Raw genomic sequence first — 26,936 nt, 5'->3', positions numbered from 1 at the left:
TTGGGGGAAATGGGGAGGAGAAGCAAGCAAACAGAGGAAGGAGAAACTGAGAAGCAGAGAGAGGTTGGTCTAGAGATTTTCCTGGTTCCATGCATTGGGGTATCTTGATGCTGGACACCTCTGTTCTGCCCAACATTTGTTTGCCCATCATCCAACGGGACTGCTCTCCCAAATGGTGGGGTCCTAGGCTTTGTGTGTGTGAGTGTGTGTGTGTGTGTGTGTGTGTGATCCCAGACTGATGGTATCTCTGTTCATCTTTCTATCCTTCAGAGTATTTACCATAAAGATTTCCAAATAGCAGTCAATTAAAATCAGTTAAGCTATTGACTTCTCTCAGTGAATGATTTAGTGTTAAGAAAATCTACATAATCAACAGTTGGTTGTTACTACACTGAGTGCCAATTATTACAGAAATGCTTGGAGAAATACCCCCAACCCCTAAAATAATTTAACATGCCTTGGAGAGTATAAACCAGCAAGTTAGCAGTTAACAGAAGACCACTACCTCAAAAAACCTAATATTTGGTCTTGAGCAACCCAACCCTATTTTCTTGTTTAGGAAACGGTCCATGGGCATCAGCTGCTCCTTCGAAATCCCAGTACTCTAAATGGACCGAAACGGCGGCACCCCTGGAACCCAGGCTTGGAAAATAGAGCTGTTTCCCTCTGATGTGGCCCCAAACAGCAGCCTGTGTTTGAGGTTAACCCCACTTTCACTGCCCTTAGCTAAGCAGCCTTTCAGAGCTCTGTGTGGCCCCCAGTAGGCCAATCTATTTTATTTTTCCTTTAGAAAAAGCTTTAAAAAAAAAAAAAAAAACTAAGAAAACTGATGGTTGAAACCAAAGAGAAGAGAAAGTTCTGAAATAAGAGTGTGTGCACATGCAACCCTCTGCATTTGTGCTGGTGGTGATCTCAACTTTGTCTTCCTAATTGACAGTTCTCTGGGTAGCTATGCTCAATTTTCAAAGATTCCTATGGAAAATTAGTCCCATTGTTCCACAAGAACAACAGGCAACTGGTGATAAGCAGAGCAAGATAAGGCAAGCAGACTCCCGGATCTCAGGCGTGGTACTTTTCTGCTGTTAAAACAGTTCCTATCGGAAGAGCTGCCATCTCGATAGCATCCTCGATCCTCAGGTTGGCCTCTAAACCTCAAAAAGCATAATGAAACAGAATACAGTGTGTGGATGAGTGAAAACTCGCAAACTCATAATGTGATCCCCTCCACTAACACCTGAAGTCCCTCCTCTGAGAATCTCCAGGGCACCAAATTCACTCCAAGCATTTCCGAGGCAAGAGTCGTTTTCCTAATACAATTCTTACTCTAAGAATCTGTATCTGTGTTTTGGACTATTTAGCATGCACTCTGCAACAGGCTTGTAGGATTTCTAGAACATATCAGAGTGGTCAATATACAGAAACCAAAAGAAACAATGAGTCCAGCTCCTATCAAAACTTTAGGAACTAGGCAGAGAGAGGCTATACTCATCCAAGAACTCATAAGCCTACAGCCTGGCACAAAGTCTCGCACCCAGTAGACATTCAACGACATTGACAGAATCTACTTGAAGCATTAGTCCTTCTGGGCCTGGTGTGTGGAGTCAATTGGTCCTAATGCAAGAACTGAATTCCACCCTGGGCACGAGGACCAGGGACGTGGCAAAGGACCCAAGACATGGCAGAGGGCCCACGCTCCATCTACAACATCCTTCACAGAAGCAGTTTCCTGCAGGGAGTTTGCTGGTCCTCTGCCAGCCCACAGTTCTCAGAAGGGTGAAAGGGCAAAGGGAGGAATTTCTTCAGCTGGCAAATCCTCAACGAGGGAGGAGGGAGGAAGGGAGTGGGGGCAACAGGCTCAGCAAGCTGGGAGGAAGAAGGAGGGGCAGGGAAGGAAGAGGCCCACGGGAGGCACAGCAACAACTTGGCAATGGCAGGGCAAACGAAACCAAACTTCTGAGCCGCTACCCATCTCAGAGGTCATCTTGTACAGTGACAGGCTTTCAACAAATGTGTTAATTGCCTAAGGTCTGTATGGATACATTCTTTCTGCATTTTACCCAAATTATATAGATAAGCCTTAATTTCCTCTTTAATTCCACTCTCCTTCCCCCAAATAACCACTGTTTTCTGTTTTTCATCTAGACCTTCTGGATGCAGCATTTACATACTGTTATATTCATATAGGGCAAAAAATATATATTGCTTTACTTAATTGGCTACATATTGTACCTACCACTCTACACTGTGTTTTCTCTTCATTTAATGATATGTTTTAGAGTTCATTCTATCTACACAAAGAGACCCACTTCCTTCTCTGAAACTGCCACATAGTTTTGCACGATGTGGACTGTGTTTTATTTCGTCACTCTTGTATGGATGTTTAATTTGCATTTTCCCCCATTTCAAACAGTTCTGGAGTGACTAGACATTCAGACACGAGTATTTTGCTAGAATACAATTCTAGAGGTGAAAGCGATGGGTCACAGCTTATGTGTAATGTGACAGAACAGCTGCGGCTCACCCCCCCCTCACAGTATGTCAGCACTCCTTTCCCTAACCTTCCCACACCTGATTCCATCATTCTCTTCATTTTTGCCTAAGCCTCACCTTAAACGGGACACGATCCAGAATGGATGGTGGACAGTATTAGAAACGAAGAAATCCCACTGCTTTCCATTGGAGAGATTAAGCATTTTGTCTCATGTTTATTGGCCATTTGCATTTTCTCTTCTGTGATTTGCCATTCCTCTGCCCATTTTTCTTTTGGGTCATTTACTTTCCCCTCGTAACTTACAGGTTTTTACATATTCTGACAATCTGTCTGTTATAGATGTTTTACACATTTCTCTCAGTCTTTTTAAAGTTTTGCTCCTGGAATCTTCCCACAAACAGGGTGGTTTCCTATGCACAACACAGCGATGTCCAAATTGTTCTTTTCAGTGATAAATTCCTTCCTCCCATCCAGGGGAACCCCCAGTAACAGACAGACAACAGCCAAACTTCTCTGGTTGAGGATAAACCAGCCTCTGAAGGTCCTACCCCCCCCCCCCCCCAACTCCCAACTCTCATTTTGAGGGACTCCTCAGAGCTTCCAAGAGCAGAGGTTGAAATCACAGATTCAGTCCAATTCCCTCATGTAACAAATGAAGAAATGCAGGATAAGGCTGCTGGAGGGAGGAGTTCAAGGTCTCCTAACAGAAGTAAGACCAGAACTAAGCTCTACTCTGGTTCTAGGAACCCAGTACAGTCTTTAAAGTATAGAGTCTAGTTTCATTCCAATTTGATATGACAACAAAACACAGCTGTTCGGCATTTGATTTGTGTACTTTTCTCCCATCAAAGTAACATGCTAATAAAATAAACAGTGAAATAAAATTTCACTCAAAAACTCAACTTAAAAAGACACTTATCCTTGCTTTCCAGTTGTATACTACTGTGTCAACTTCCTGTTTCTCCCTACTAGAACATAAGCGAAATGAGAGCAAGGAATCCTATCTGTCCTTCTCTTCTGGATCTCTAAAACCCAGAACTAGGCCTGTCAAATTACAGGTCTCAAAAAAATGCTCACCTCCAAAACCATTCACTATAGCTAAAAACAAGCAAAGAATGATCCAATCTGCTCTTGTAAGAAATTTCAACTGCACTTCTCAATGTAACCTCTGCTAGGACAGCCACCCATTAGCAAGTGGCCTAAAAAGTGAGATGTAAGAAGGACTACCAGGGTCATGAAAATCCAAATGGAATAATTGAAAGCAATACTGCTGAGAACCTACAACCACTCTCCTCCTCCTCCCTATTTATGGAATGCTTTAGGCTTCTGGTTGTTATGCCTGTTTTTAAGGACATCTAGAGCTTCAAGGCCCCTTTCAAAAACCTCGTGGAGATGGAGTCAGCCATTCTAGTGTGGGGTCTTTCTCTCATCTGCTGTCCTAATTACTGACTTGAGATAATAACCTTGAGGAGGTTAAGCAATTATAGGACCCAAGTCTCAGGTTCCTCTTCTATAAAGTGGACACAGGAATAGGGCCTGCACCTCTTAGGTTTCCAGGTTTAGTGTTGATGAATGTATGTTGCTTAGCAATGCCACACACATGGAATCAATGGACTTTGTTTTCACCACGTATCAGGTCTGCAAAGCCATCAACTTGTAGGATGGGTTTTTGCACGTCCAGAATGAGGGGAGAGAGTAGACTAAACACTCTCGAATATGAGGAAATGGGACGAGATAAGCCAGCTCATAATTATTAAAAATACACTCCTGAGAGAATAACCCTAATTTACAGAGCAAGTCAAATCCAATTGTAATGGCAAATATCAGATGTGGGTCTTAAAACTCTTTGACCACACAGGGGCAGAGTGATGGAGAACCTTCAGTTAAATGTCAACTGGCTGATTAGAAATCCCAGTCCCAAACCATAGCCAGAAGGAATAAAACCAAAACAGAAGAAAACAAAACAAAACGAAACAAAAAACAAAAAACCATAGCCAGAGGGCTACCTTTCTATCTCTGTGTCTGAGGTTATAGGAGCTCCTATTTACTCGACTTGGCTGTGGGGACACTTACATCCATCCCCCAGGCAATCACAAAGAATGTGTTCTGGCCCAGGCCCACCACTCCAGGGAACAATAACCATTTCATACATTGGTATTTAGCTACAGGGTTACGAAAGCCCTACAGCCAATCAAAATAGGGTTTCTGCAGATCAAGTTCTGATCTCTGCCAATGAGAATACTGGCTAAAGCCGCTGTGGAAAAGCAAAAAAGAAAAAACATTCTGTTCATAGAATTTCAAACATGTTTGCTTCCTACGCATTCATAAGCATGGTAACTAACACAGGATGAAATGCACTGTATAGGGGAATGTTGGACACGGGCAATTTGTGTGTTGCAAAATTTGGATGCATCCTAAAAGATGTAAATAATAATAGAACAATCTGTGTCATCAAATTGGCCAAAGCAGGACTAACCTCCATGGACTTTAGTACAAATCATAAATAAAAATGCCCACGTTACTCTGGTCTTTCAAAGTCAGGTGTTGCTAGAGAAAGCGTGAGTGGTCTCAGAAGCCCACCTTTGGTGGAGTCAACGTCAGATCCAGGGATTGAATCACACCCAGATCAGCTTGGTCACTGAAAGCACCCTTCTTTTCATCTCAGAAAAGAATCAAGATTTACTGTATTTAACAAAGATGCTGAAGATAAAGAGAAGTGCTATGCAGAAAAACATTTAAAATCTGCTTTGAGAAGAAAGAAAATCCCCGATCCTCGCAGATCTCTGAAGCTCTGAATGTTGGAGAGGCTGGAAGAGAAGGAGCCAACAAATAAAATGCAAGCATGAAAGAGCAACCAGGTTTGCCTCTTGCTAAAATTGATCTGGTGATTCCTCACGCTGCGTACTCTTCTATCCCCCGCTAAGAAGAGACCTAGAAGAAAGCTCTCAGAATGACTACAGATGCTCTCAACTCCAGCCTTTGCGCTCTAAAACAGAGCGCATGACAACTTGCTGGTCATACTTGTGGAGAAATGTCAATTCTTAATACCTATCTGAGCACTCCAGCACCAACAGGACTTAGAATATAAAAAGATGGCTGGCCACCCCCAGCGGAGTAATCATGTCAATGTCATAGTCCAAGTAGTACCTTCAGTACTGTGATGAAGTGTCCACCTTCATCACCGCACAGGGCCACGTTTCTACGGTGGGCAGGCAGCGACAGCAGGGTATACAACAGCAGATATTTAAGACACCGGGTTAGCTATTTTCCACCAAATTTCAAAATAAGCAGAGGCCCTTCAATCACTAGGGGCCCAGAAACCTTACAGCAAGCAATGCCATTCAGGGTTTCCAGACTGTCTGTGTTCTTCTGAGGGTCAGATAAAGAGAACAGTGCTTTAGACCAAAATTCTAGGAAGTCAAGATGGGTGATGGGGACACTGAGAAGGAAAGGAGCTATTCGTGTGGGAACAAGAAAAAAGGCCAGTGTGGGAGGCATGGGCCAGATAGCACTTCCAGTGAATAGAGGAGGGGCCCAGAGACCTGCATTATGATACTAGCACGGTCTTACCAGAAGTGATAGGATTACAGTGAACACAGCAAAGTGTTTTAAAGCAAGTTATAAAGGAGAAAAGGTCAACATTCTGATAAAGCACTACTAAGTCTAAACTAACACCAATCATATGCTACACATCTGAAAGATTTCGAAATACCTGAAGATAAAAAATTCAGTAAGGATATCTCATAATAATAGTTAACGTTTATTAAAAACTTCAACTAGGCCAGGTATTTGCAATAACTCATTAGTGCCTCACGATCCACCACGAATAGATAATACTGTTACCTCCAATTTAAAGAAATCTGAGGCACAGCTTCCAACATCATTTGGATGTGATAATGCAAGAAACTGGGCAGTCTGGCATGAGAACTCAACAGTCTGAAAAGCTGCATTTACATTAAAATGTTGTAAGAATTGAATTTGAGGCCATAGCTGGTCACCACTCGAAACTGGTGGCCCATTCTATGTTTTCACCTTTATGTCCCTTGACATACAGCCCGAATTCAGAGTCAAGGTCCTTTGTATTCACTATGCTCAGGGGTGGACAATGTAATTATGAAATTTATTATTCAGAATGATAGTGAAGACCTGTAATCAGTTTTTTATCTTTAATTATCAAGGCCAATCTCCAAACAGTTAGAATAGGAAATGCTGCAACATTGGTAACAAAAATCCAAATTCAAAGATCCATAGCATTCCTTTATACCAGCAGTATCGAGAATATAGGAAGAAAAAAAAATCAGCTTCCATACTAATACAAACTAGAAAGAAATATAAATCTGAAAGCAACTAATGTTGCTTTGTAAGGAATTATAAAACTTTATTGAAGGATATAAAAGATGATTTGGATTAATGGATAAACCTTGTCTACAGAGGAAGACAACATTTTAAAGATGTGTTTCCCAATTAATAATTTCAGCAAAAGATGTCAACAAGAATTTTTAGGAAACTTGAAAAATATTTTATCATTTATATGGGAGAGTACAGAACTGAGAATAACTATGACAATTCTGAAAAAGTACAAAGAGGGTGGATTACCCGAAAACACATTAGAAATTAAAACAATGTAATTAAAACAATGTATATCGACTTAGGTAGGAATAGACAAAGTATCAGAACAGAAGACAGAGGCTGACACTGACCTACCTATAGTTATTTTTAGGGACTATATATGTGGGGTGAGAGCACTAATCACTGCTAGGTTTGCAATCCATTTGAAATTTATTTTTAACCCATCTTAAATCTGTCTTTCTCCTAGACTGAGGTGAAGATCGAATTGTACATTTTCCACATGAAAGTGTAAAAACAACACCCACCTAAATATGAAAAATTACTGAATGAAAAACATAGGAGAGGTAGAGTATGTTCTTAAAACAGAAAAGGCAGTTAAAATGAATGGTTCTATTACCGTGGCCAGATCTCAAAAAAATATAAAAAGTAGAAAAAGCAAGATGTAACAGGATGCCATTTATGTCAATTGAAATACACGTTGGGGCTCTGAGTGGCTCACTCGGTTAAGTGGCCGACTTCAGCTCAGGTCATGATCTCATGGTCTGTGAGTTCAAGCCCTGCATCGGGCTCTGTGCTGACAGCTCAGAGCCTGGAGCCTGCTTCTGTTTCTGTGTCTCCCTCTCTCTCTGACCCTCCCCCGTTCATGCTTTCTCTCTGCCTTTCAAAAATGAATAAGTGTTAAAAAAAAAAAAATAAAGAAATACACGTTAAGGGGCACATAGGGGCTTACTCGGTTGAGTGTCCAATTGTTGATTTTGGCTCAGGTCATGATCTGACCATCCGTGAGACTGGACTGAGCTGTGCCAGGCTTGGTGCTGACAGCGGGAAGCCTGCTCGGGATTCTCTCTCTCTCCTTTTCTCTCTCAAAATAAATGAATTTTTTTTTTTAAACCACACACATTAAGATGCATATGTGTAAATTAGAGCACTTGAATATCTAAAACTTAGGCTCAAAGGATATGTATTAAACTGGAAGAAAATATGGGGAAAGGCTACAGGAACTTTACTTATGACTTTTGGCTTTGTTTAAACAAAGCCCTTAAAGCAAATATGGAAAAATACTAATAGCTGTTAAATCTGAGTGGCAGGAATATGGATGGATGTTTGCTAGATTATTTTTTGCATGTTCTATATCTTTTACGTTTTTTTAAGAAAGGATTCTCAAAACTCAAATGTTAAATTTAGATTTTCTTCATAAACTTCCCTATCAACCCACAGAGTATTTTCTTGATTATCTATAATCTTATTCTTAACTTCAAAATACAGTACATAAATAGGGGAGACATAAATGCAGTTATCGATCCCAACTGTGATGATTAATTTGTGTGTCAACTTGGCTAAACTATGGTACCCAGATGTTTGGTCAAACACCAGTCTAGATGATGCTGTGAAGGTATTTTTTATATGTGATCAACATTTCAATCAGTAAACTTTTTTCATGAAACAGATTACTCTCCATAAGGAGGGTGGGCCTCATCCAATTGAGGTTTCCCAAAGGAGAAAGGATTATTCTCAAGATTGCAACATAGAAACCCTGCCTGAATTTCCAGCATGCTGGCTTGCCCTACAGATTTCAAACTTGCCAGCCCCTACAATCTCATGAGCCAATTTCTTAAAATAACACCCCCCCGCCCCCCATACACATATATCTCTCCTTCCCATTCTGTTTCTCTGGAGAACCTTGACTAATACCCAACATTGCAAGTTTGGGGGCAACCTTGCTTTTTCAGCAACTGAAATGGTCCCCAATTTCTGTAACATTTTTTAAAGGGGAGAAAAGCATGCTTTGGGGGAGGGATGGAACTATGATAACACCAGTTAACAGCAACATATTGAAATTAAATACATCTTGTGTTTACTTTCTAGGAAAATGTATCTCAAGAGAAGACAAAGTTCTTTGTAAGGTGGCTTCTTGTTGGAAATGTTTTTTCTGAGTGGAAATTTCCCTATTGGCCTGTGATTGCTTGTTGGCCTGAGGCTCTGTGGGGAGGACCCACATCCATACTCTCATGTGGTGGATGAAAAAGGGCCAGAGGAGTGAGGTCTGTTCTTCCTGTGCCTGTGATTTTTCCTGAGGGGAACTTTCCTTGTTTGTTTCACCAAAACCACAAGTTGACAGGCTGCCCAAGACTGACTGCTCTATAGACTACTTCTCCACGGACGGGCTCTCAGCTCTGCTCACATGGTCATCTATAGTGTTAAGTGCTCTAGCTTTCTACAAAAGTCCACACTCCTCTTCATCTGCTCAATGCACCTCCAAATGCCACATGTCTAGACAGAAGGACCCTTAAGTAGAAGTTATACCCCTTTCCCAGTTTAGATCCCTTACTGATTTTATTTTTATTTATTTATTTTTTTAATTTTTTTTTCCCAACATTTATTTATTTTTGGGACAGAGAGAGACAGAGCATGAACGGGGGAGGGGCAGAGAGAGAGGGAGACACAGAATTGGAAACAGGCTCCAGGCTCTGAGCCATCAGCCCAGAGCCTGACGCGGGGCTCAACCTCACGGACCGCGAGATCGTGACCTGGCTGAAGTCGGACGCTTAACCGACTGCGCCACCCAGGCGCCCCTCTTACTGATTTTAAAGAAGATACTAAAATTTGAGCCATTTTAATATTTTGCATTTCTGTTCACTTTATTTTATGTTGGTTTGGCATTTGCAAACCAAGAGAGTTCAAGTAAAAACAAGAATAAAGTTATTGAGGGGTGTCTGGGTGGCACAGTCAGTTAAGTGACTGGCTCCTGATGTGGGCTCAGGTCACGATCTCACGGTGAGTTCGAGCCCTACGTCGGGCTCTCTGTTGACAGCTTGGAGTCTGCTTGGGATTCTCTCTCCCCCCTTTATCTCTGCCCCTCCCATGCTCATGTTCTCTCTCTCTCAAAATAAATGAACTTAAAAAAAATCAAGTTATTGAAACAATGATTCAAGAGGACAAAACAATATATTACAAATATACTTCTTAACATCAGTTAGCATTTCCTATAGAGTCACAGGTGAGCAAGACATCTCAGCTAAATAAGGTGACTCAAACATAAGTGATCCCCGACTGTCCCAATCAGAAGACAGTTTAAAAAAATGGGGGGGGGGGATTTGTTAGATAAATGTGACGTAAATGAAAAAAATCTCTATCATTAGATGTAAACATTCCAAGATATTAAAAATGTAACATTTAAAATATTTACCTTAAGCTATTTAATGATGTGTAATGCATATAATTGTATATGCATAAATATATATGTAAATATTACATAATCATACAAGTCAGTGCTAATTTAGAAATATTTCTGGTTTCCTTACATTTTAGAAAAACATTTATCCAAAGTCTTCAGTGGCACTGGCACTTTTACACCTTCCTATGAGCATGGCTACATTTTGAGTCTCTTCCACTATCCCCTTCGTGTGATGTGATCTGGAGAAGGTTCTTAACTTGTTCCATTTTTAAATGATCTTTAAAAGTCTTGTTTACAAAGAAATCCAACACTTGTTATTGTGAGGTCAGATGCCCAAATATATTACTAGATTTTTTAAACTTTTTTTTTTTTTAAATATGACTTCCTCTGTTGACCTGTATAAGCATCTAAAACCAGCACTGACAAAGGTCATTTCAGGCTGTGTGTTCCCTCAACAATATTTTGATGTTCAAAATATAATAACTGTGAGATCTTCCCATAGCATGAGACAGTTTGTGGGCTTAAATTTAAGGCAGCTCCCTCATTTCTGATCATAACTCTTTGAGGGGCAAAGGAACCATGTCTTCCATTTGGGCATACGAGGCAAATCGTGTAACTTCATTTTCCGTATATCCTCACATCTGCCTTTGCTCCTCAGCAGCCAGCCACGGCAACACAGTACAGAATCCTAAGTGGACTTTCTCAGGGCAGAACTGGGGGATTCCAGGGTAATCCAAAATGCTAGGTCTAGAGGATCCAGAATCAGGTGCCTCTCCCACAGGCAGATGGGCGCTGACACACAAGCAAGCCTGGGAGGGCTATGCTTTCTGTCTTTTCTTTCTTCTTTTAAAAATGGTTTATGCAGTTGTGATGTGATAATTTTCAGGGTGACAGGAGACTAGCTACAATGGGGAGACTCCTGGGCAGCTGTGTGGTCCTGAGTGCCCTCCAGATCCCATCACTGCCCTCGAAAGGGGGTGAGACCCGCCCTCTCTCTGTCCTCAGATGCTCCAGCAGCAAGACTCTGAGCTCAGTTCTAGCACTGCTAAAGGGCCTTACCAAAGGCAAAGAAAGCCAGAGATGGCTATATGTAAGCAAAGGGGAGAACTTTCTGGACCATTCTAGAGAAGAGCCTGAATACCTCGAGAGCTTCACTGAGCCCCTGCCTAGGACCTATTTCAGTGACCAAAGCGGAAAAGAACAATGGACAACATTCCAAGTGTAAAGATGCTAACTGCGGCCCTTAAATTTCAGTTGGAGGGATGGGAGGAGGAGAAAAGAGGATAATGATGACGAATATACACAACAGTGTGATTATTGTGAGTATAAGAAATAATATTCAGTCTTTGTTCCCTGTTCCTGGCACAGAGCTTCTAAAACCCTTGTAATTCCTTATATAAGAGCCCCAGGGGCATTTTTCCTCAGAGTATTTAGTTCCTGAAATAGCTCCAGAGCAATAAAGGTGAACTAGGTGTCTTTTGTTATTCATTAACAAGTCCCTTTCAATCACATCTGAGTTTAGGATAATGTGGTGACTGGTTGCCAGGGGACCCAGACTCAGATTAGAGGGTAGGGACCTTCAATCCCACCTCTCCTCCAGGGAGGGCAGAGGGGCTGGAGATTTTCAACCACCTACGATTTAATCAAGCATGTCTATGTAACAAAGCCTCCACAAAAAAACAAGAGGATGGGGTTCAGAGAGCTTCTGAGCCCCTTCCCCCATGTATCTTCCATCTGACTGCTCCTGGGTTTTATCCTTTTGTAATAAGCCAGTAATCTAATCGTAAACTGTTTCCCTGAGTTTTGTGAGCTGCTCTAGCAAATTCATCAAACCCAATTAATTAACACTAATGACTAACGGGAGGGGTCATGGGAACCTATTTATAGCCAGCTGGTCAGACTTTGGACCCTCAGTTGGCATCTGGACTATTGTGGAGAGGGGAAGGGTACGATCTCGTAGGACTGAGCCCTTAAATGTGGAGTCTGACACTCTCTCCAGGTAGACAGTGTCTGAACTCAGTTGAATTGGAGGACACCCAGCTAGGGTCCCAGAATTGTTTGGTTTGAGGAAACCTTTATACACACACACATTTGGTGACCAGAAGTGAAGTAGTATTCAGAGAGTATTGTGTGTAACATCAATGAAAACAATAAATAGAGTTTTTCTTTACAACAGGGACAGTGAGTCATGAAAGAGAGGAAAACCTGAGCCGTAGGAACTGAGGAAGTGTTGCTGGAATTTGGCTGGATTCAGAAAGCTACCTCCAGGGCAGCTGACCAAGTCTAGATCCTGGCCGTAGACTTGAGTGGGTTATATCCTCAAGTAACACACAGACCACACACTTTTGGAAGCTTGACAGTTATAACACGACAGATGGGGGATTTGTCTTGTTCTCCTTGGGATTTTCTCCATTAAGAAAATGGACCTTTCACCTAGGCCTCATTTGAGGACTAAGGAAACAGCTCAGGGAAGTTAACAGCTGACAGACAACACAGCATGCCCAGAAAACAGGAGCCGCAAAACCCAGCTCCAGGGGCCCAGGAGCTCAATTTCATTAAAGGATTGTGCCCGACACAGTGATGAACACTCTACGTGCAATACCTCAGCTGTCACCACTAACTAGAGGGAGTGGCACACCTTATTCCCACTTTACAGTTGAGAAAACCAACGCAGAGAAGCTAGTTAACTCTCCCCAGCGACACTCAGCGCAAAAGTGGGCCAGCTGGGTTTGGAACGTCACTACATCACTGACAAGGTTTATTTGGGGAGACAGAGTTAAAAATGTGATAGATCACTTTATACTAGCTACATAATTCTGAGTAGGTCACAGCCCTACTGAGCCTTAGTTTCCAAATCTGCAAAATGGACTTAACACTTATCTGGGCGTGAGATTCTTTAGTTAAAGCCTGGCTAATAGCAGGACTCAGTAAAGACACTGTCCTGCCTTTTCCTCCCTTAATCTTGAACCAAGGCTTACAGGTGAAGGCAAACAACTTATCAGCTTCACACACCCATCTTCCCCACCTCCCCGCTGACCTGCATATGTGAAAGAAGGTAAGGTAGGGAGGACGGGACATTAATTACATTCATCTTATCACACACGGGTGATGCCAATCTTGGCCAATCTGCTTTGTTTCTGTTAAGGCTTTTTCTTGTCCATCTTAAACCCGCTTTAAGGTGAGTATAACAGAGCCAAAGTTTTTGATTTTGTAGGAATACCTGTACTCTGGTCCTTGTGTTAAGTGGACTCATAAAGGGCCATCATCACAGGAACAGAGCCAAATAGCAAACCACAGAATGGTTCTGTGAGCAGCCGGGGCCTTACAGATCGCATCTTCTACAAATGAGGCCTGCGACTCTGGCTCTGGGAGCTGCCGAGCACATAACTCACTCCCAACCCAATCCCAACACCTCATACACTCACATAAAACGTTGCTCCAGAGTTTGCAGTTGGTGAAGGGAGATATCCAAGAGTGGTGATGGGTTGGTCCAAATATTCCCCCAGCTGTCTACACGTGGGGCTGATGTTGGAGCCTGGGTTAGAATCCTCTGTCTGCATCCTATTAGGGCCTTTTTATGAAGCCCAGAGCATGACTATCTGGTTTGCATTTTTCATACAGAGGGAAGCAATAAGGGGCAGCAGAGAGGCTTTCTAAAGGACACCTTGTAGAGGTTCGTTTCACCAGAAAGCACCCAGGAGATGAGCAGGCAGTGTGACAGGAGGGAGATGGGGAAGGGAGCGGACGCTGGGAGGTGGGGCACCAAGTTCCAGTCATCCATACGACTTACTATCTGTGCTCCAGAACAAGGCACAGACCCACCCACTCAGCCTGAGCTGCACCTTAGAATGATAAATCCAGGTTAGGAAAGCTCTGATTCCTTCTAGCTTGGACATTCTATTTCAGTTCCTAATGAAACCCCTTTATGACTCTTCATGAACTCTGAGGAGACCATATGAAGGCATGCCTAGCATAATTGTTGCCTATAAACCGGCACGTGGCATTTTTGTTTACTGCATAAACGAATGAACCAAAGCTGGTAAGGATACAAACAAAGGTTAAAACAATCAATGGTCACAGATACACTCACATACATACCACATCTGTACACGTACTCCTACGTGTACCTACTACTTCGAGTTGCCGATTGTTTGTGACCTCTGTATGTAAAAAGCGTACTAGGCGTTGCAGGAAGAAAGAGGAATGATTCATGCCCCTGCCTCACTCCCCAGGACTAGTAATCAAACAGAAAAGACAAAACAGACACAAGGGTGAAAGGGCAACTCTCGGACAGGACAATTCAAATTCAGACACACTCATGTAAATGTAACTGGCATTTTAGAGCCTGAGAGGACAAGATTGTGTCGGAGAAACAGAGGACCATACGTATCATGAGGTCACCCAGCAGGAATGAGAAAGCACACTCAAAAGGGTTGAACAAGAGAGAATTTTATGTAGGGACTATTTTTTTTTTTTTAATTTTTTTTTTCAACGTTTATTTATTTTTGGGACAGAGAGAGACAGAGCATGAACGGGCGAGGGGCAGAGAGAGAGGGAGACACAGAATCGGAAACAGGCTCCAGGCTCTGAGCCATCAGCCCAGAGCCCGACGCGGGGCTCGACCTCACGGACCGCGAGATCGTGACCTGGCTGAAGTCGGACGCTTAACCGACTGCGCCACCCAGGCGCCCCTATGTAGGGACTATTTAGAGAGATGTGGGCAGGATGAAGCACCCGGGGCCAGCAATGAACAAGCTGGGAAACCGTTATCACCTTTAGGTCTGAAGGGCAAACGGGAGGAAGCAGTGCAAACTGGAGCCTTGAAAGTGAGCTGCCCATCAAGAGCTGGAACAAATTAGCCATCATCAGAACCTTTGCAAGGCTGAGGGCTCTGTGACAAGGGGGATAAATACCCCAACACGGTCTCCTCCGGCCTTCTGATCCCCTGCCCGTGCCTCCCATTGGCTGAAGCCAACCAGACACAAGACAAGGGAGTCCAGATGTTGTCGTTTATAGCACTAAACCTCTGGGTGCACAGGAAGGCAGATGACGAATTGGAGGTAAGGGGCACACAACATGTGTGTGCACACACTTCTAAATTACACACACATGTATATACATTTGAAATATATTTGGAACAAGTGTATCTTTGACGTTTCAAAAAAATGACTTGTACAAAAAGGTTTCACCATAAGATTAATCTAAATTTAAACATCAAGGTCATCTGAGGTGTACCTCAGATATAATTTATATAAACAAACTTCTTCAACTGCAAATAGCTTGTACATAATGCTCATATTGTTTGACACACGGTGTATTTGCTTACATAGGGCCTAACAAGTGAAACTGTTAAGAAGATAGCCCATTAACCAGACAAAACTGTCTCATAAGTTTTCCTTAATCTTCTATCCCTACCAGCCCAATTTTCAAAGATAAAAAAACAAACTCCAAAGTTTGCACACACATTTTTCCATTTATATTTTCTATCAGTTGGCAATTAAAACAAGAATCCCAGAGGTCAGCCAAAAGTCTTAAATAACAAATGAAGGAGTCAGATATATTATCTCAGGACTCAAAAGTGCAAAATGACATGTTATGAGAAACCACCCGGAAAACAGCACTTGGCAGGCGACATTTCAGGGATCCGCATTTCTTATAGCAATTCCCTGCCAACTAACGTTTAACTTCTAACAGGGACCTTCAGAAAAGGTTCCAGAAGTATGAAAGCCTCTATAACACCATTTACTATTATGCGCAGTTCTGTTGATGGCAATGGGAATCTGGAACAAGATGAGGATTAGGATCGTTCCTAAGGGTGGCAGAAGATGGGAAAAGTAATGTGTGAGAGAGGGAGGAGAGTTAAAAAAAAAAAAAAAATGTCTCCTGGTCATCTCCCAAATAGTGACCACATACCTGGGATTTCTCAGGACAGTCCCAGTCTCAGATATTCTAGCCCACGTTACTACTATGTCTAACCCTGGGGAAATAGTTATACAAATTATGGTCCTTTGACTCGATGGGCAAATACATTGCCATTAAAATTAATGAGTCTGTAATGACACGAAAAATCCTGGTGTTTATTCATTCATGGTAATGTCTGAATCCCTCTTGCACACTACAGATGGTGAAAGGGTGTTTGGGCTATAATGATGAATTATACATTGCACAAAGCATACACGTTATATAGTACAGAATGGCCTCCAGTACCAGACTGCCAACATTTGAATCTCTCTGCTTCAGCACCAAAAAGCTGGACAACCTTGAACAATCTCCCTAACTAAGGGGTGCCTCAAGTGATCTCTGTTGTAAACAGGATAATAATGGCATCTTCTTCATAAGATCATTTTTGAGGATTAGGTTACCGCATACATATAAAGTTTATTATAGTGCCAGGCAAATAGTAAGTGTTCAATGAATCTTATCTGTATTACAATATGAAGTTCATCCTTACAGTCTTCATTTAGTAAAAGATACAAACAGGACAATGATGGTATAATGCTAAGTCCAATCAGGGGCTTCTCTTTAGGCTAACATCACACTGGGAATGGAAGACATTAGGAGGGCTTCCTACTCTTAAAATAGAGACAGTGTGCCATTGCCACTTGAGTCAGATTGGGGAAAACAGGTACTGTCTACCTTCTCTTGCATTCAGTCTTCCTGACAACACTGAGCACTTTCAGAATTTATTTCTTCTCCAAAGCTTCCCAAAGTCTGGGATTCCCCAAAAGACAAAGGATGGAAGACAGAGGAAACAACACCAAGTGTGCAGGCAAGACTTGGCCAGCCTCCACAACCACAACAGTGAATGAAAACTAGTGTTTGGCTTCTCATGGGCTGCAATGTATGAGGTCTCCTCATTGCTTTGTCATTTTAAGAACAGTCTGCCCTTCTGTGACAGCCCCAGAATGTTCTCTCGCTGGGATCAGCTAACAATCTCCAAAGCAAGGAATCCTCTTTTCCCCACCAAATGTCTCCCCAGTTATTTCTTCTTTTGAAGCTTGAAGAGAGAATAAAATTAATTTCATCTGCCCAGAAAATAGAATAGAGAGGAATCCTATTTGGAGCCAGAATGAGGAATCAGCTTAGAACTTCAGTAAGGTAAGCCCACCGTCTGCCTTAACACTCTTAGGAATGAGACCACACATAAAAAAATGTCTGCCTGTATCAAAGTCTGGCAGCAAACGATACCAAACCCTGATTCAAAGTGGCTTGAAGAAGGAGGAAATTAATCATTCTCACAGGATGGGACCTGCAAGAGAGAGCCTAGTGCTTCTTAAGGACACTCTGGGATCTGCTGTCTCCTGTGTGTTGGCTTCCTCCTAAGAATGGAGACAAGATGCCTAAGAATGGAGCAACGTATCCAGGAAGCAAAGGGGTCATTTGTTTGTGGCCTTTTCTCAGTAATGAGCAAACCTTCCCTAGAAGCACCACAAGGGACATTCCCTCACACCCCATCACCCAGATTTGAATCACAGACTCTTTCCTCCACTTGTCTCTGAATGTGGAATGGAGGTACCACAACCAGAATGTGCTAATCATCTCAGAAAATGGATGCTTCCAAATCCACATGACCACTAAGCCACTCAGTGGGCTTCTGGTGAGGACCAAAGAAGGAAAGGAACATGAATATACTTCAAAAAAAGTTAACATGCTGTACAGTTATTCCCACAGATAGAACTGTGGTAAGCCATCACATCAAACATGTTCAAAAATGCCTTCTGTTGGATACTCCACACATACGAAGAAGCATGGTTAATAGCACGAGGGAGAAGATGCTAATGTATCTAGTATAATGTATCACCTTCAGTAGAGGGGGATAAATACAGAAAGAACTGCAGGGAGGGTTCCAAGACAAAGTTGGGGCATGAGGCAAAGAGACACACTCCCCAGTAAACATGATGGATTGAAATGAGAGTAAAGTGATTTTTTTTAAGCATGGGGGGAGGGATTCGCTAAACTCTTCAAGAGAACTGAAGCAGCAATGGTTGCAACAAATTTTGGAAGCTGGGAAGTGGCCCATCCAGTAGTAACTGACTTCGCAGATGAAAGAAAGCTGAAACCCAGCAGAGCAGGGCAGGAAGCACAGAAGCAGGCAGGGATTCATGCCACAGAGCTGCAGAGAGTCTCTGGAATTGGGGTCACCAGACAAGGGTCCCAAAGGTAGGAAAGCTTGCTAAGAGTCTGTGCCTGAAGCGGTCAGACCCCTGTAATCTCCTTAGCCCTAGCTCCCTTGTGACTGCCTACATTCTGTGTCATGTTTGCTCTGCTAAATCAGAGCAACTCTGGACTCAGAGACACAACAGGTAGCTAATGGAAGGGGTGCTGCTTTAAAAACCGGGGAACAAGACAAAGTCTCCGTACCAAATATTGGACTCCTGGTCTCCCTCCCAAATCTGGCTCACTGAATGCTGTCACCAACCTATTCCCCTCACCTGATTCCTTCCACCTGATTTCTTTTCACCTGATTAGTTTCCTCTGAGAGGAACGACCTTCCAGACCTTCCACAGGAGGGAGTCCTCCAATGAAACTGTTTAGCAAGATAATCCTCCAGCAGAGGTGCTCACGGCCAGATGCACATTCGGATCACCTGGGGAGCTTCTAATAATCACTACTACCTGGGCCCCAGGCAAGATCCTATGTCATTCAGTCATTTGGCAAATAGGAATGGAAAGTTTACCGTGTGCCAGGCTTTGTTACAGATTCCAGAACACTGTTCTAGGTGTCTTTCTTTGTAAGAAGGAACTATTCATTCCTGGGTGTAAGCCCCATCCACACATGCAGACTTTCCAGTTAGCTTTTAAGTGATCAGTTCAGGACCAGACATTAGAGGAAAGTTTTTAACATGCATGAAATTTAAAAACAAAAACAAAACAAAAACTAGGAGGAAATCTGAGGGGAGAAAATGTGCAGGGAATAGAGGAACGCTTCAAAGAAGCTGTCATTGAGATCTGCAGAGAGTTGGAAAGCTTTTCATCTGTGAAATGAGAACAGGAGGTTATAAAAAGAATATTTCAGAGATTTTTTAAAGAGCTCTTGGAAATTAGAAATTTGATGGCATACATAAAAATTCAGTATACGGGTTAGAAGATAAAAGGAGGAAATTTCCCAGGAAGTAGAATTTTTTTTTGAGAGAGAGACAATATAAGAGGAAAAAGTAAAATAATTAGAAATTCAATCCATGAGGATCCCCTTCCAACTTAATAGATGTTCCAAAAGAGGAGAGAAATGATTTTTTTTTTTTTTTTAATTCCAGAAAACTGTTCAGAACCGAAGGACAGGAGTTTCCAGACTGAGGTGTCTTGAAAGCCAAGTAAAATGGATGGGGGAAAAAAAAAACTCACAGCAAGATATGTTATAAAGAAATTTCATTACAGACAGAGGACATTATAAAGAACAAGGAGAAAACCCTAAAAACTTTGAGAGGGAAATAATTACATTCAAAGCATCAGGAATTAGGATGACAGACATCTCAATGCCAATCCTGAACCTGGAAAAGCAATGTTTTCTGAATTCTGAGGGAAAAGGATTTCCAACCTAGAGTTCATACCTCATCACACATGCAGCCAAACTTGGAAGATCTTAAAAAACTGATTTCCCATGTACTCTTTTTTAGGAACTTCTGGAAGATGTGTCTTACCAGAAAGAGAACAGAAACAAAGAAAGAGGAAGATGTGGATCTAGAACCCAGGGGATGCCACATGGGAAAGAGGCGGTATGAGTCCCCGGTAGAATGAAGAAAGATTTCCAGGATGCTGGGTGTAGAGCAGGCCTCAAGAGTAGCAAATCCACAGTGGGGAGGGAGGCCCGAGGGCCGGTGAGGGAGAGTACCAGGTTGAGCCGTGGGTACCTGCAGTGTTTGAAAATACATACAAAGAGTCGAAAGTGGTTGTTTTGGGGGCACGCGAGTTGAGATTGGTGAAGGGTGGGGCAAGTGACTGCTGCTTCTAGAAATATCGGACTTAGAAAATTATATGTATGTATAGTTTTGATTCAGGAAAAAGGGGAAACTTGGAATCAGATTCCAGAATGAGAACCCAAACACAGATCAGGAAAGGTTCCCCACCCAGGAGAACCCACTTCCAGAAGGCAGCAAAGGTACTTGGTGAAACCTTTGGGAAACAGAAGAGATGACGAAGGCGGCAGGGCTGAGCTCTTGGCAGAGCAGATGAGAAGAGAACTTAATGTCCCAGGAAAGAGGCCAGAATGGGGTCACTATTTCCCTTCAAGGAAACAATTCCTAAGTGTGACCTGCCTGGATCTACAGAGGAGATTAGCAGTGAACGGAGGATTAAAGGGGACTGTACATGCTAAGCACAGGGTCAGGCAATTTGTGGCAGCAAGAAGGCAAGCAGAAAGGCGGTTTCTGGAAGCTTTGCAGCTCTTTATGAAGTCTTCCTTTCCCACTGGATTAGGGTATGTCCTCAGACAATTCTACCCAGTCATGCAGGCTCACAGACCCTAAGGGTGAAAGAGTGTGAGCAAGCATGAAATCCCGAGTCCACATGGGTTTCCCCACTTTGCCTGGTACATCTGATTTCCAGTTTTGTGTGTAGCCCACTCTGAGAACCCTTTTCTTGTAGAACCGGACAAAGCTGTCCTTTCCCAAGGTCCGCCCTACACCAGTGGGTCCTGTGGCTGCACCCTAAAGACAAAGCATTTGACTAGAGATCCTGAAAACAATTGGGGTAAGTCCTGTTAACTTTGTTAATATTTCAGCTAAAGAAAAGGTATAGGTTAGTGAGTGTTACATGGCCAGATTAACATTGGAGGTAGAAAGATCCCCCTTGTACCTCATTTTTCACTTCATCTGCAAGGGCAAAACAGTCAGGCATGTAAAGTTTGAAAATACTATTTATTTCATGTGTATTTGAAGATGTTTAGGTCATGCCTTTTATGATAGTATTTACAGAGTTTAGGTCATGCCCCTTATGATATCAAACTCAGCCTGACCTATTTATATGAAAAGTGTTTATTGTTTACCTTCACAGAAGCTTTTCTCCCAGAAATGGTTCCCAGGATGACAGCTGTAGTTATCTCCTTCTTACCCCCCTTTCACAGACAAGACTGACTTAATTTCACCCCTAGTATTTATAAACTATCTATTAGGGAATAACAACATGATAGAAAAGGTCATTCTCTTTCCAAACATCTTTCATCTTTAAAATCTTAAAGTGTCTGTGGACACTAAATCAAAATATTCTGTGAATCAATGGTGGGGGAGTTGTCCAAGCAGGCTGTTTAGTAGTTTGGGGCAAAGATCTGTCCCCAAAGGATGTCATGGCTCCCTGAAGGCTCAAAAAAAAAAAAAAAAAAAAGTTCCCACTGGTGGAAGACAAGACGCATCTTTTCTCTGCCTCCGATTCCCTCCCGGACTGGCCAAAGCGAGGAGCTTGGGATAAGGGCAATGTCACAGATGCCCAGGTTGCTGGAACACGCCGCAAACACACAAACACGCTTCATGGGCTTCAACAGCACCTCTTATCCGAGGTGTCTGACAGAACTGTGGCTCTGGAGCCCCTCCAGCCTTGTCCCTGGTGCCTTCCCGGCCCCCTCCCCTCCGCCTATCACACACACACTCCGGGCGCCTCCTTCCGTCGAGTAATTGACAAACCAGCTCCAAGTCGGTTTCTCCCAAGGAACACAAACCATCTCTAAACACGCCAATCCCCCAGGTCAAAAACAAGACGCCCAAGTGATCTGCGAGATGAGTTAGTTGGCTGCGGCGTGTCTCCGAGGCTGGAGCTAAATTTCTACATTTGTGGATTCAGCCTGGATCCGCACCCCCCAACCCGATGGGGAGGGGAAGCCCGAGCTTTCTGTTTGCTAAGCATATTCCTACCTCCAGTTCTGCAGTCACCTCGGGGGTCTCGTCTCCCGCCGCCGGCGTGCGCGTCGCGAGCAGCTGGCCGCGCTAATCCCGCGCGCCGGGGCCCCGCTCGCCCGCCCGCGAGCCGCAGCTTAATCACCTGCCGCCGCCCGCTGCGCGCCGGAGGGGGGCGCTCAGCGCGGGCTCCCCGCCCGGGACGCCGCCCCCCTGCGCGCCTCCGCGCCTTCCTTCTGGAGCTGGTGCCTCTCGGTCCGCTCCATGTCCGTGGGAGGACCCCTCCTCCCGCCCGCAGCCCCGGCTGGGAGGTTATGAAAAGACTGTAATGGGATCCCGGCTCGGCCCGTCACTCCCCTGCTCACTTGTCAAAACTCCACAGCATTCCAGAACCCCTTCCCCGCTCACTCCCTCGCGGGGAAGAGGAAGCCGCCCGCGGGAGGGTTCCCCGGACTTTGCGGTTGCTCGCGCAGACACCTTTGTTTACATCAAGTGCCGGGTGGGGGAGGGGTCTTCCCGCCGTCCCCGGGAGCAGGTTCGGAGCAGCAAACGCCCTTCTCAGACACCCTCGCCCGGTCAAAAGTTCTCCCTCTCTCCGAGAAGCTCCACCTCCCCGACACCAGTTCATTTCATAACCGCTCCGTTTCATAACCAGCAGCAGCGTGGGTTCTTACAGGGGGTGGGTGGGGGAGCCCCAAACCAGAATCGCAACCATCGCACCGGGCAGCGTGTCAAGAAACTTTTCAGAAACCTCCAGTCAGAGCCTTGCTGCCGCAGGAACCCAATTTACCACCGCTGAATTACAATCACCGGTGACTGCACAACTTAAGCATTTCCTTTATACCTTCTCCCGCTCCCGCGCCCCTCCCGTCGTCTGCGGGGTTCAGTCAACAAGTCATTCCCCGGAGAGGCAAGGATGGGCTTGGGCGGCTCAGCCATCTCCAGCTGCAAACTGATGAGGAAGCCCGACCCACGAGGCTGAATTGTTTACATCACACCACCGAGGGCTTCCTGTCTCTAATTAATGGGAATACAAATAAGACAGGAAAAGACTGTTTGCTTTTCTTAAAGCGGGGGAGGGGGGGGTCTCCGAGAGAGGGGGAGTCACCCCACATTTCATTGCATAAAGAGTCTTAAAAGACTTCAATTGTATTTTATTCCATTTTCCCACCTTTAACACTTGTTGAAAAGTAAAAGCATCGCTGTGCCAAACCTCAAACCATGAAGGAACTTCTGCTCACAGCACATTTTCACCTGGTTTCAGAAAGGGATCCGATTGAAGCTCCCAGAGGGGGCGAGAGGTATGGCGACCACCTGTGGTTGAATGGCACCCATCTAGGCACAAACGGAAGACCTGCGCCCCCTGGGACTTGAGAACACCCATCCCACTCCCTGGGGTTCATACCAGAATCTTGCCCCAAACTTAGGTCTCTCAGCTATGGTTCTCTTCCTGGGTATCCAGCAGCCCCTTAAAATAAATTAGCTTTGTGAGGTATAGATCTGGTGGAATTCGAAGCAATTAATTGTAAAGGAAGAGGCAAAAGAAGGGTCCTGTTCCCAATACTATTACTGTTCCTGGAATGGGTAATTAGAGCCCGAGAGGGGCCAAGCCATGTCAAGGCCAGGCTGGTAATCTGCCTTCTCTCTGAAGCAGCCCACAGAGAACACTGGTAACTAATCACCGTAATCACTAGTCCTGGAATTACCCCCAGTTGCTTCATTCAGGTTGGCACAACAGCAAACCTGGAGACAGGCAGGACTGCCAGGAGCTGGCGTTCCTGTGAAAGTACTACAAGGAAACAGAATCCCAGGATAAAGTGCGTCTCTAGGAGGTGTGGGTATCGCAACTGACAACGATGTGTGGAGTTTAGGAGAACACTATAGGTGTCCAGTGAGAACAAGCTTTGCATGCCTCAAGATCCTACAGTTCCTGGGTCAAAGCAAATGAGGCTTGTGATTTTAGGAAAAGCTAAGAACTCTTCCTGTGTCTGGCTTACAAATATTATAAGGTCTCGGTGAATGTTGGCTCCTCACCCCCCTCCCATTTCCCTCTCTTCTGCTTAGGGGTGGTAGTCTTAGTAGATTCATTAGCATACATCTCAGTCAGTATCTGGTAAGTTTTATGGGAATTAGGTTCAAATTGCATGATATTCTAACAATTTCAGAAGTGATCCTTTCTTCCTTTCAGATTGCTTTCTCCACTGACAGTTTCTTTTTTTTAATTTTTTTATTAAATTAACAAAAATTTTAATGTTTATTCATTTTTGAGAGAGAGAGAGAGAGAGAGAGAGAGAGAGAAAGAGACAAAGTGTGAGCGGGGCGGGGGCAGACAGCGAGAGAGACACAGAATCTGAAGCAGGCTCCAGGGTCTGAGCTGTCAGCACACAGCCTGGTGCAGGGCTCGAACCCATGAACCATGAGATCATGACCTGAATTGAAATTGGACACTTAACCCACTGAGCCACCCAGGGGCCCCTCCACTGACAGTTTCTTAGTGCTTTACTTCCAACTTTCTCTGCTCCTTCATTCAATCTGGTATATAATTTATGATGTGCAAATCAATGCTGTTTAAACTAAATCCAGGATTTTAAGTTTAGTACAAATAAATATTCTCCCTTCCCCCACAAACTTTGTTGTCTAAACTCAGTTTAGGGTGTGTATATGCCAGGAATTAAAATTTGACATCTGTTTAATAACTTAATTTCAGGAAAGCTTTGGAATGCATATGACATTCTCATCAGCATGCCAGAAAGATATGATGTGCTCAGTCTTTTCCCTCACCGGTTTCACTGCAGACTGGAAAAGAGATCAATGGTTCAGTAAACAAAGGGGTGCTTTAAAAGTGGCCTCCAATTTTACCCTGGGTCTGGTTTAAATAATACGATTGCTATGTGTACACCAGAGTCTACAAGTAATATTAATTTGAGCAGAAACTGCTGATATGTTAAGAGAATCCAAAGTGTCTTCAACACATAAAGGAAATGGTTCATTAAAAAGAGTTTAGAGTTCAGCAGGATGGCTGATCACAAAGTAGTGTCCTGAGGGGTGATGATCAAAATGACAGGCACAAATGGGAGTTAATATCTAGATTTGAGAAAAACAAAGACGCGAGGATCACAGCAGACCATGCATTTAATTTGAATTCTGCGTATTGTACTGATAAGAAATAGGCAACACAGTACTGGGGCAAGTTCACACTGGCGGGAGGTTGACGTGAAAGAGAAATGCCTCTCCTCATTCCTTCCTCCCCCATAATGAAGAATTTGGCAGCTGATAGACTCTTATTAGGGTGATATGTCCAGTGTGAGGCCCCTCATTTTAAGGGAGATGGGGAGACACTGGAAAGGTTCCAAAGGAGAACCAAAATGATTAAAGAGACAGAAAATAGAACCTTTGAGGGAAGGTTAAAGGATTTGCAATTGTTTAGTCTAGAGTAAAAAAGTGCCTAGAGGCAAACTTAACAGTCATCTCCCATTTGAAGGGTTATTATAAAGAGGATACTGACCAGCTGTTCTTCATCTCCACAGGAGACAGAAGAGGTAAGAGGCACAAATTCAACATTAAAATTTGGGTCAGACATGAAGGAGGCTTGCTTGACGCTAATGGTAACTGACATGACACTGACATCACTGTGCAGTCTTTACCTATCAAACTCCATTTTAAGTGATAGTCTTAGTCTGTTTAGGCAGGAGCCAGTCTAGAGAACTCCTTTCATTCCCTTCTAGGGCTAAAGTGGTCCTCTTGACTCATGGAATGTGGGAGCAAAGGTCCTGAGTGTCCATGCTCTACAAGGCCCACAAAAATATAAGGCTCCCTGCAAACATATGCTCACATCTCATTGGATCCTTGTTTATTGGAATGGGTATGTCTAAGAATCTGTCCAATTCCAGGGGCACCTGGGTGACTCGGTGGATTAAGCATCCAACTCTTGGTTTCAGCTTAAGGCATGATCTCGCAGTTCATGAGTCCGAGCCCCGCATCAGGCTTCTCGCTGACAGTGCAAACCTTGCTTGGGATTCTCCCTCTCTCCCTCTCTCCCTGCCTCTCCCCTGCTTGTGTGCTCTCTCTCTCCCTCTCAAAATAAATAAACTTAAGAAAAAAAGAATATGTCCAACTCCAAACACTGAATAGATGATAAGTATATTTTATAGACTTGCTACCCTATAGTGTTTCTCTGTATAGGCAACATTGCTTTTTGGTTAGTGGGCACACAAATATTAGTTGATGGTGATGTTAAAGATAATAATAGCTATGCATTATTAAGCTCTTACTATAATTATGTTGGCACCGTGCCAGCAACTTTATGTAGATTATCTCTCTTTTCTCTCTCTCTCTCTCTTTTTTTTTTTTTTTTTGTTTGTTTGCAGGAGCCCTGTGAAGTGGGAATAATTATTAGGCTTATTCTAACACAAGGAAACTGAGTGACAATGGGGTTAAGTAGCAAAACTAGTAAATGTTGGAGTTCCCAATTCAAACTCATTTAGTTTGACTCAAAAGGGTGTGCTTACCCATTAACCACTGCTTTCGATCATTAAGTATTTTTAGCTCTTGGGAGGGAGGAAACATTGCAAAGAGGAGCATTTATGCTTGTTGGCCCAAACTGATGAAAAAACAAGACTTCTATAGGTTTATAACACCTAAGGAATGCAATTTTTTCCCAGGTTAGCAGAGGAAAGAACTGGTTTTGCCTTCTGATCAGAAGCATATCTTTCTGTCTGTCACAAAGCTGAAGAATCCAATCAAGGTTTACCTCTGTTTTATTATTTAGAAACTATAAGCTATTCATCTATAACCTAACCTTCCATATAGTAAGTCTTCTGTGACTGTTGAATGAATGAATATAAATGCATTATGACAGGGTGCTGAGCTGAATTGAGTTT

The 26,936-nt window shown here is 43.4% G+C and overlaps 1 protein-coding gene across 6 annotated transcripts in view; it reads right to left on the bottom strand.

Annotated features, from left to right (window-relative positions):
- Window positions 1–26,936, bottom strand: part of PDZD2 (PDZ domain containing 2) — a 368,874-nt gene that overhangs the window by 170,359 nt on the left and 171,579 nt on the right. Inside the window, exon 1 of one of the 6 annotated variants that reach the window (XM_040494702.1) lies at window positions 22,422–22,811. The exons of 4 other annotated variants lie outside the window; for them this stretch is intronic. In XM_040494702.1, coding sequence (XP_040350636.1) covers window positions 22,422–22,705 — 284 coding nt within the window. In that variant the 5' untranslated portion in view covers window positions 22,706–22,811. Of the gene's footprint in view, window positions 1–22,074; window positions 22,188–22,421; window positions 22,812–26,936 lie in introns of those variants that run through there. One more of the 6 variants, XM_040494725.1, reaches the window with a different exon arrangement.

Source organism: Herpailurus yagouaroundi, unplaced genomic scaffold, assembly GCF_014898765.1.
Source record: "Herpailurus yagouaroundi ecotype Mexico unplaced genomic scaffold, PumYag 29, whole genome shotgun sequence".
Lineage (NCBI taxonomy): Eukaryota > Metazoa > Chordata > Mammalia > Carnivora > Felidae > Herpailurus > Herpailurus yagouaroundi.
This window is presented reverse-complemented; position numbering and strand designations above follow the sequence as displayed.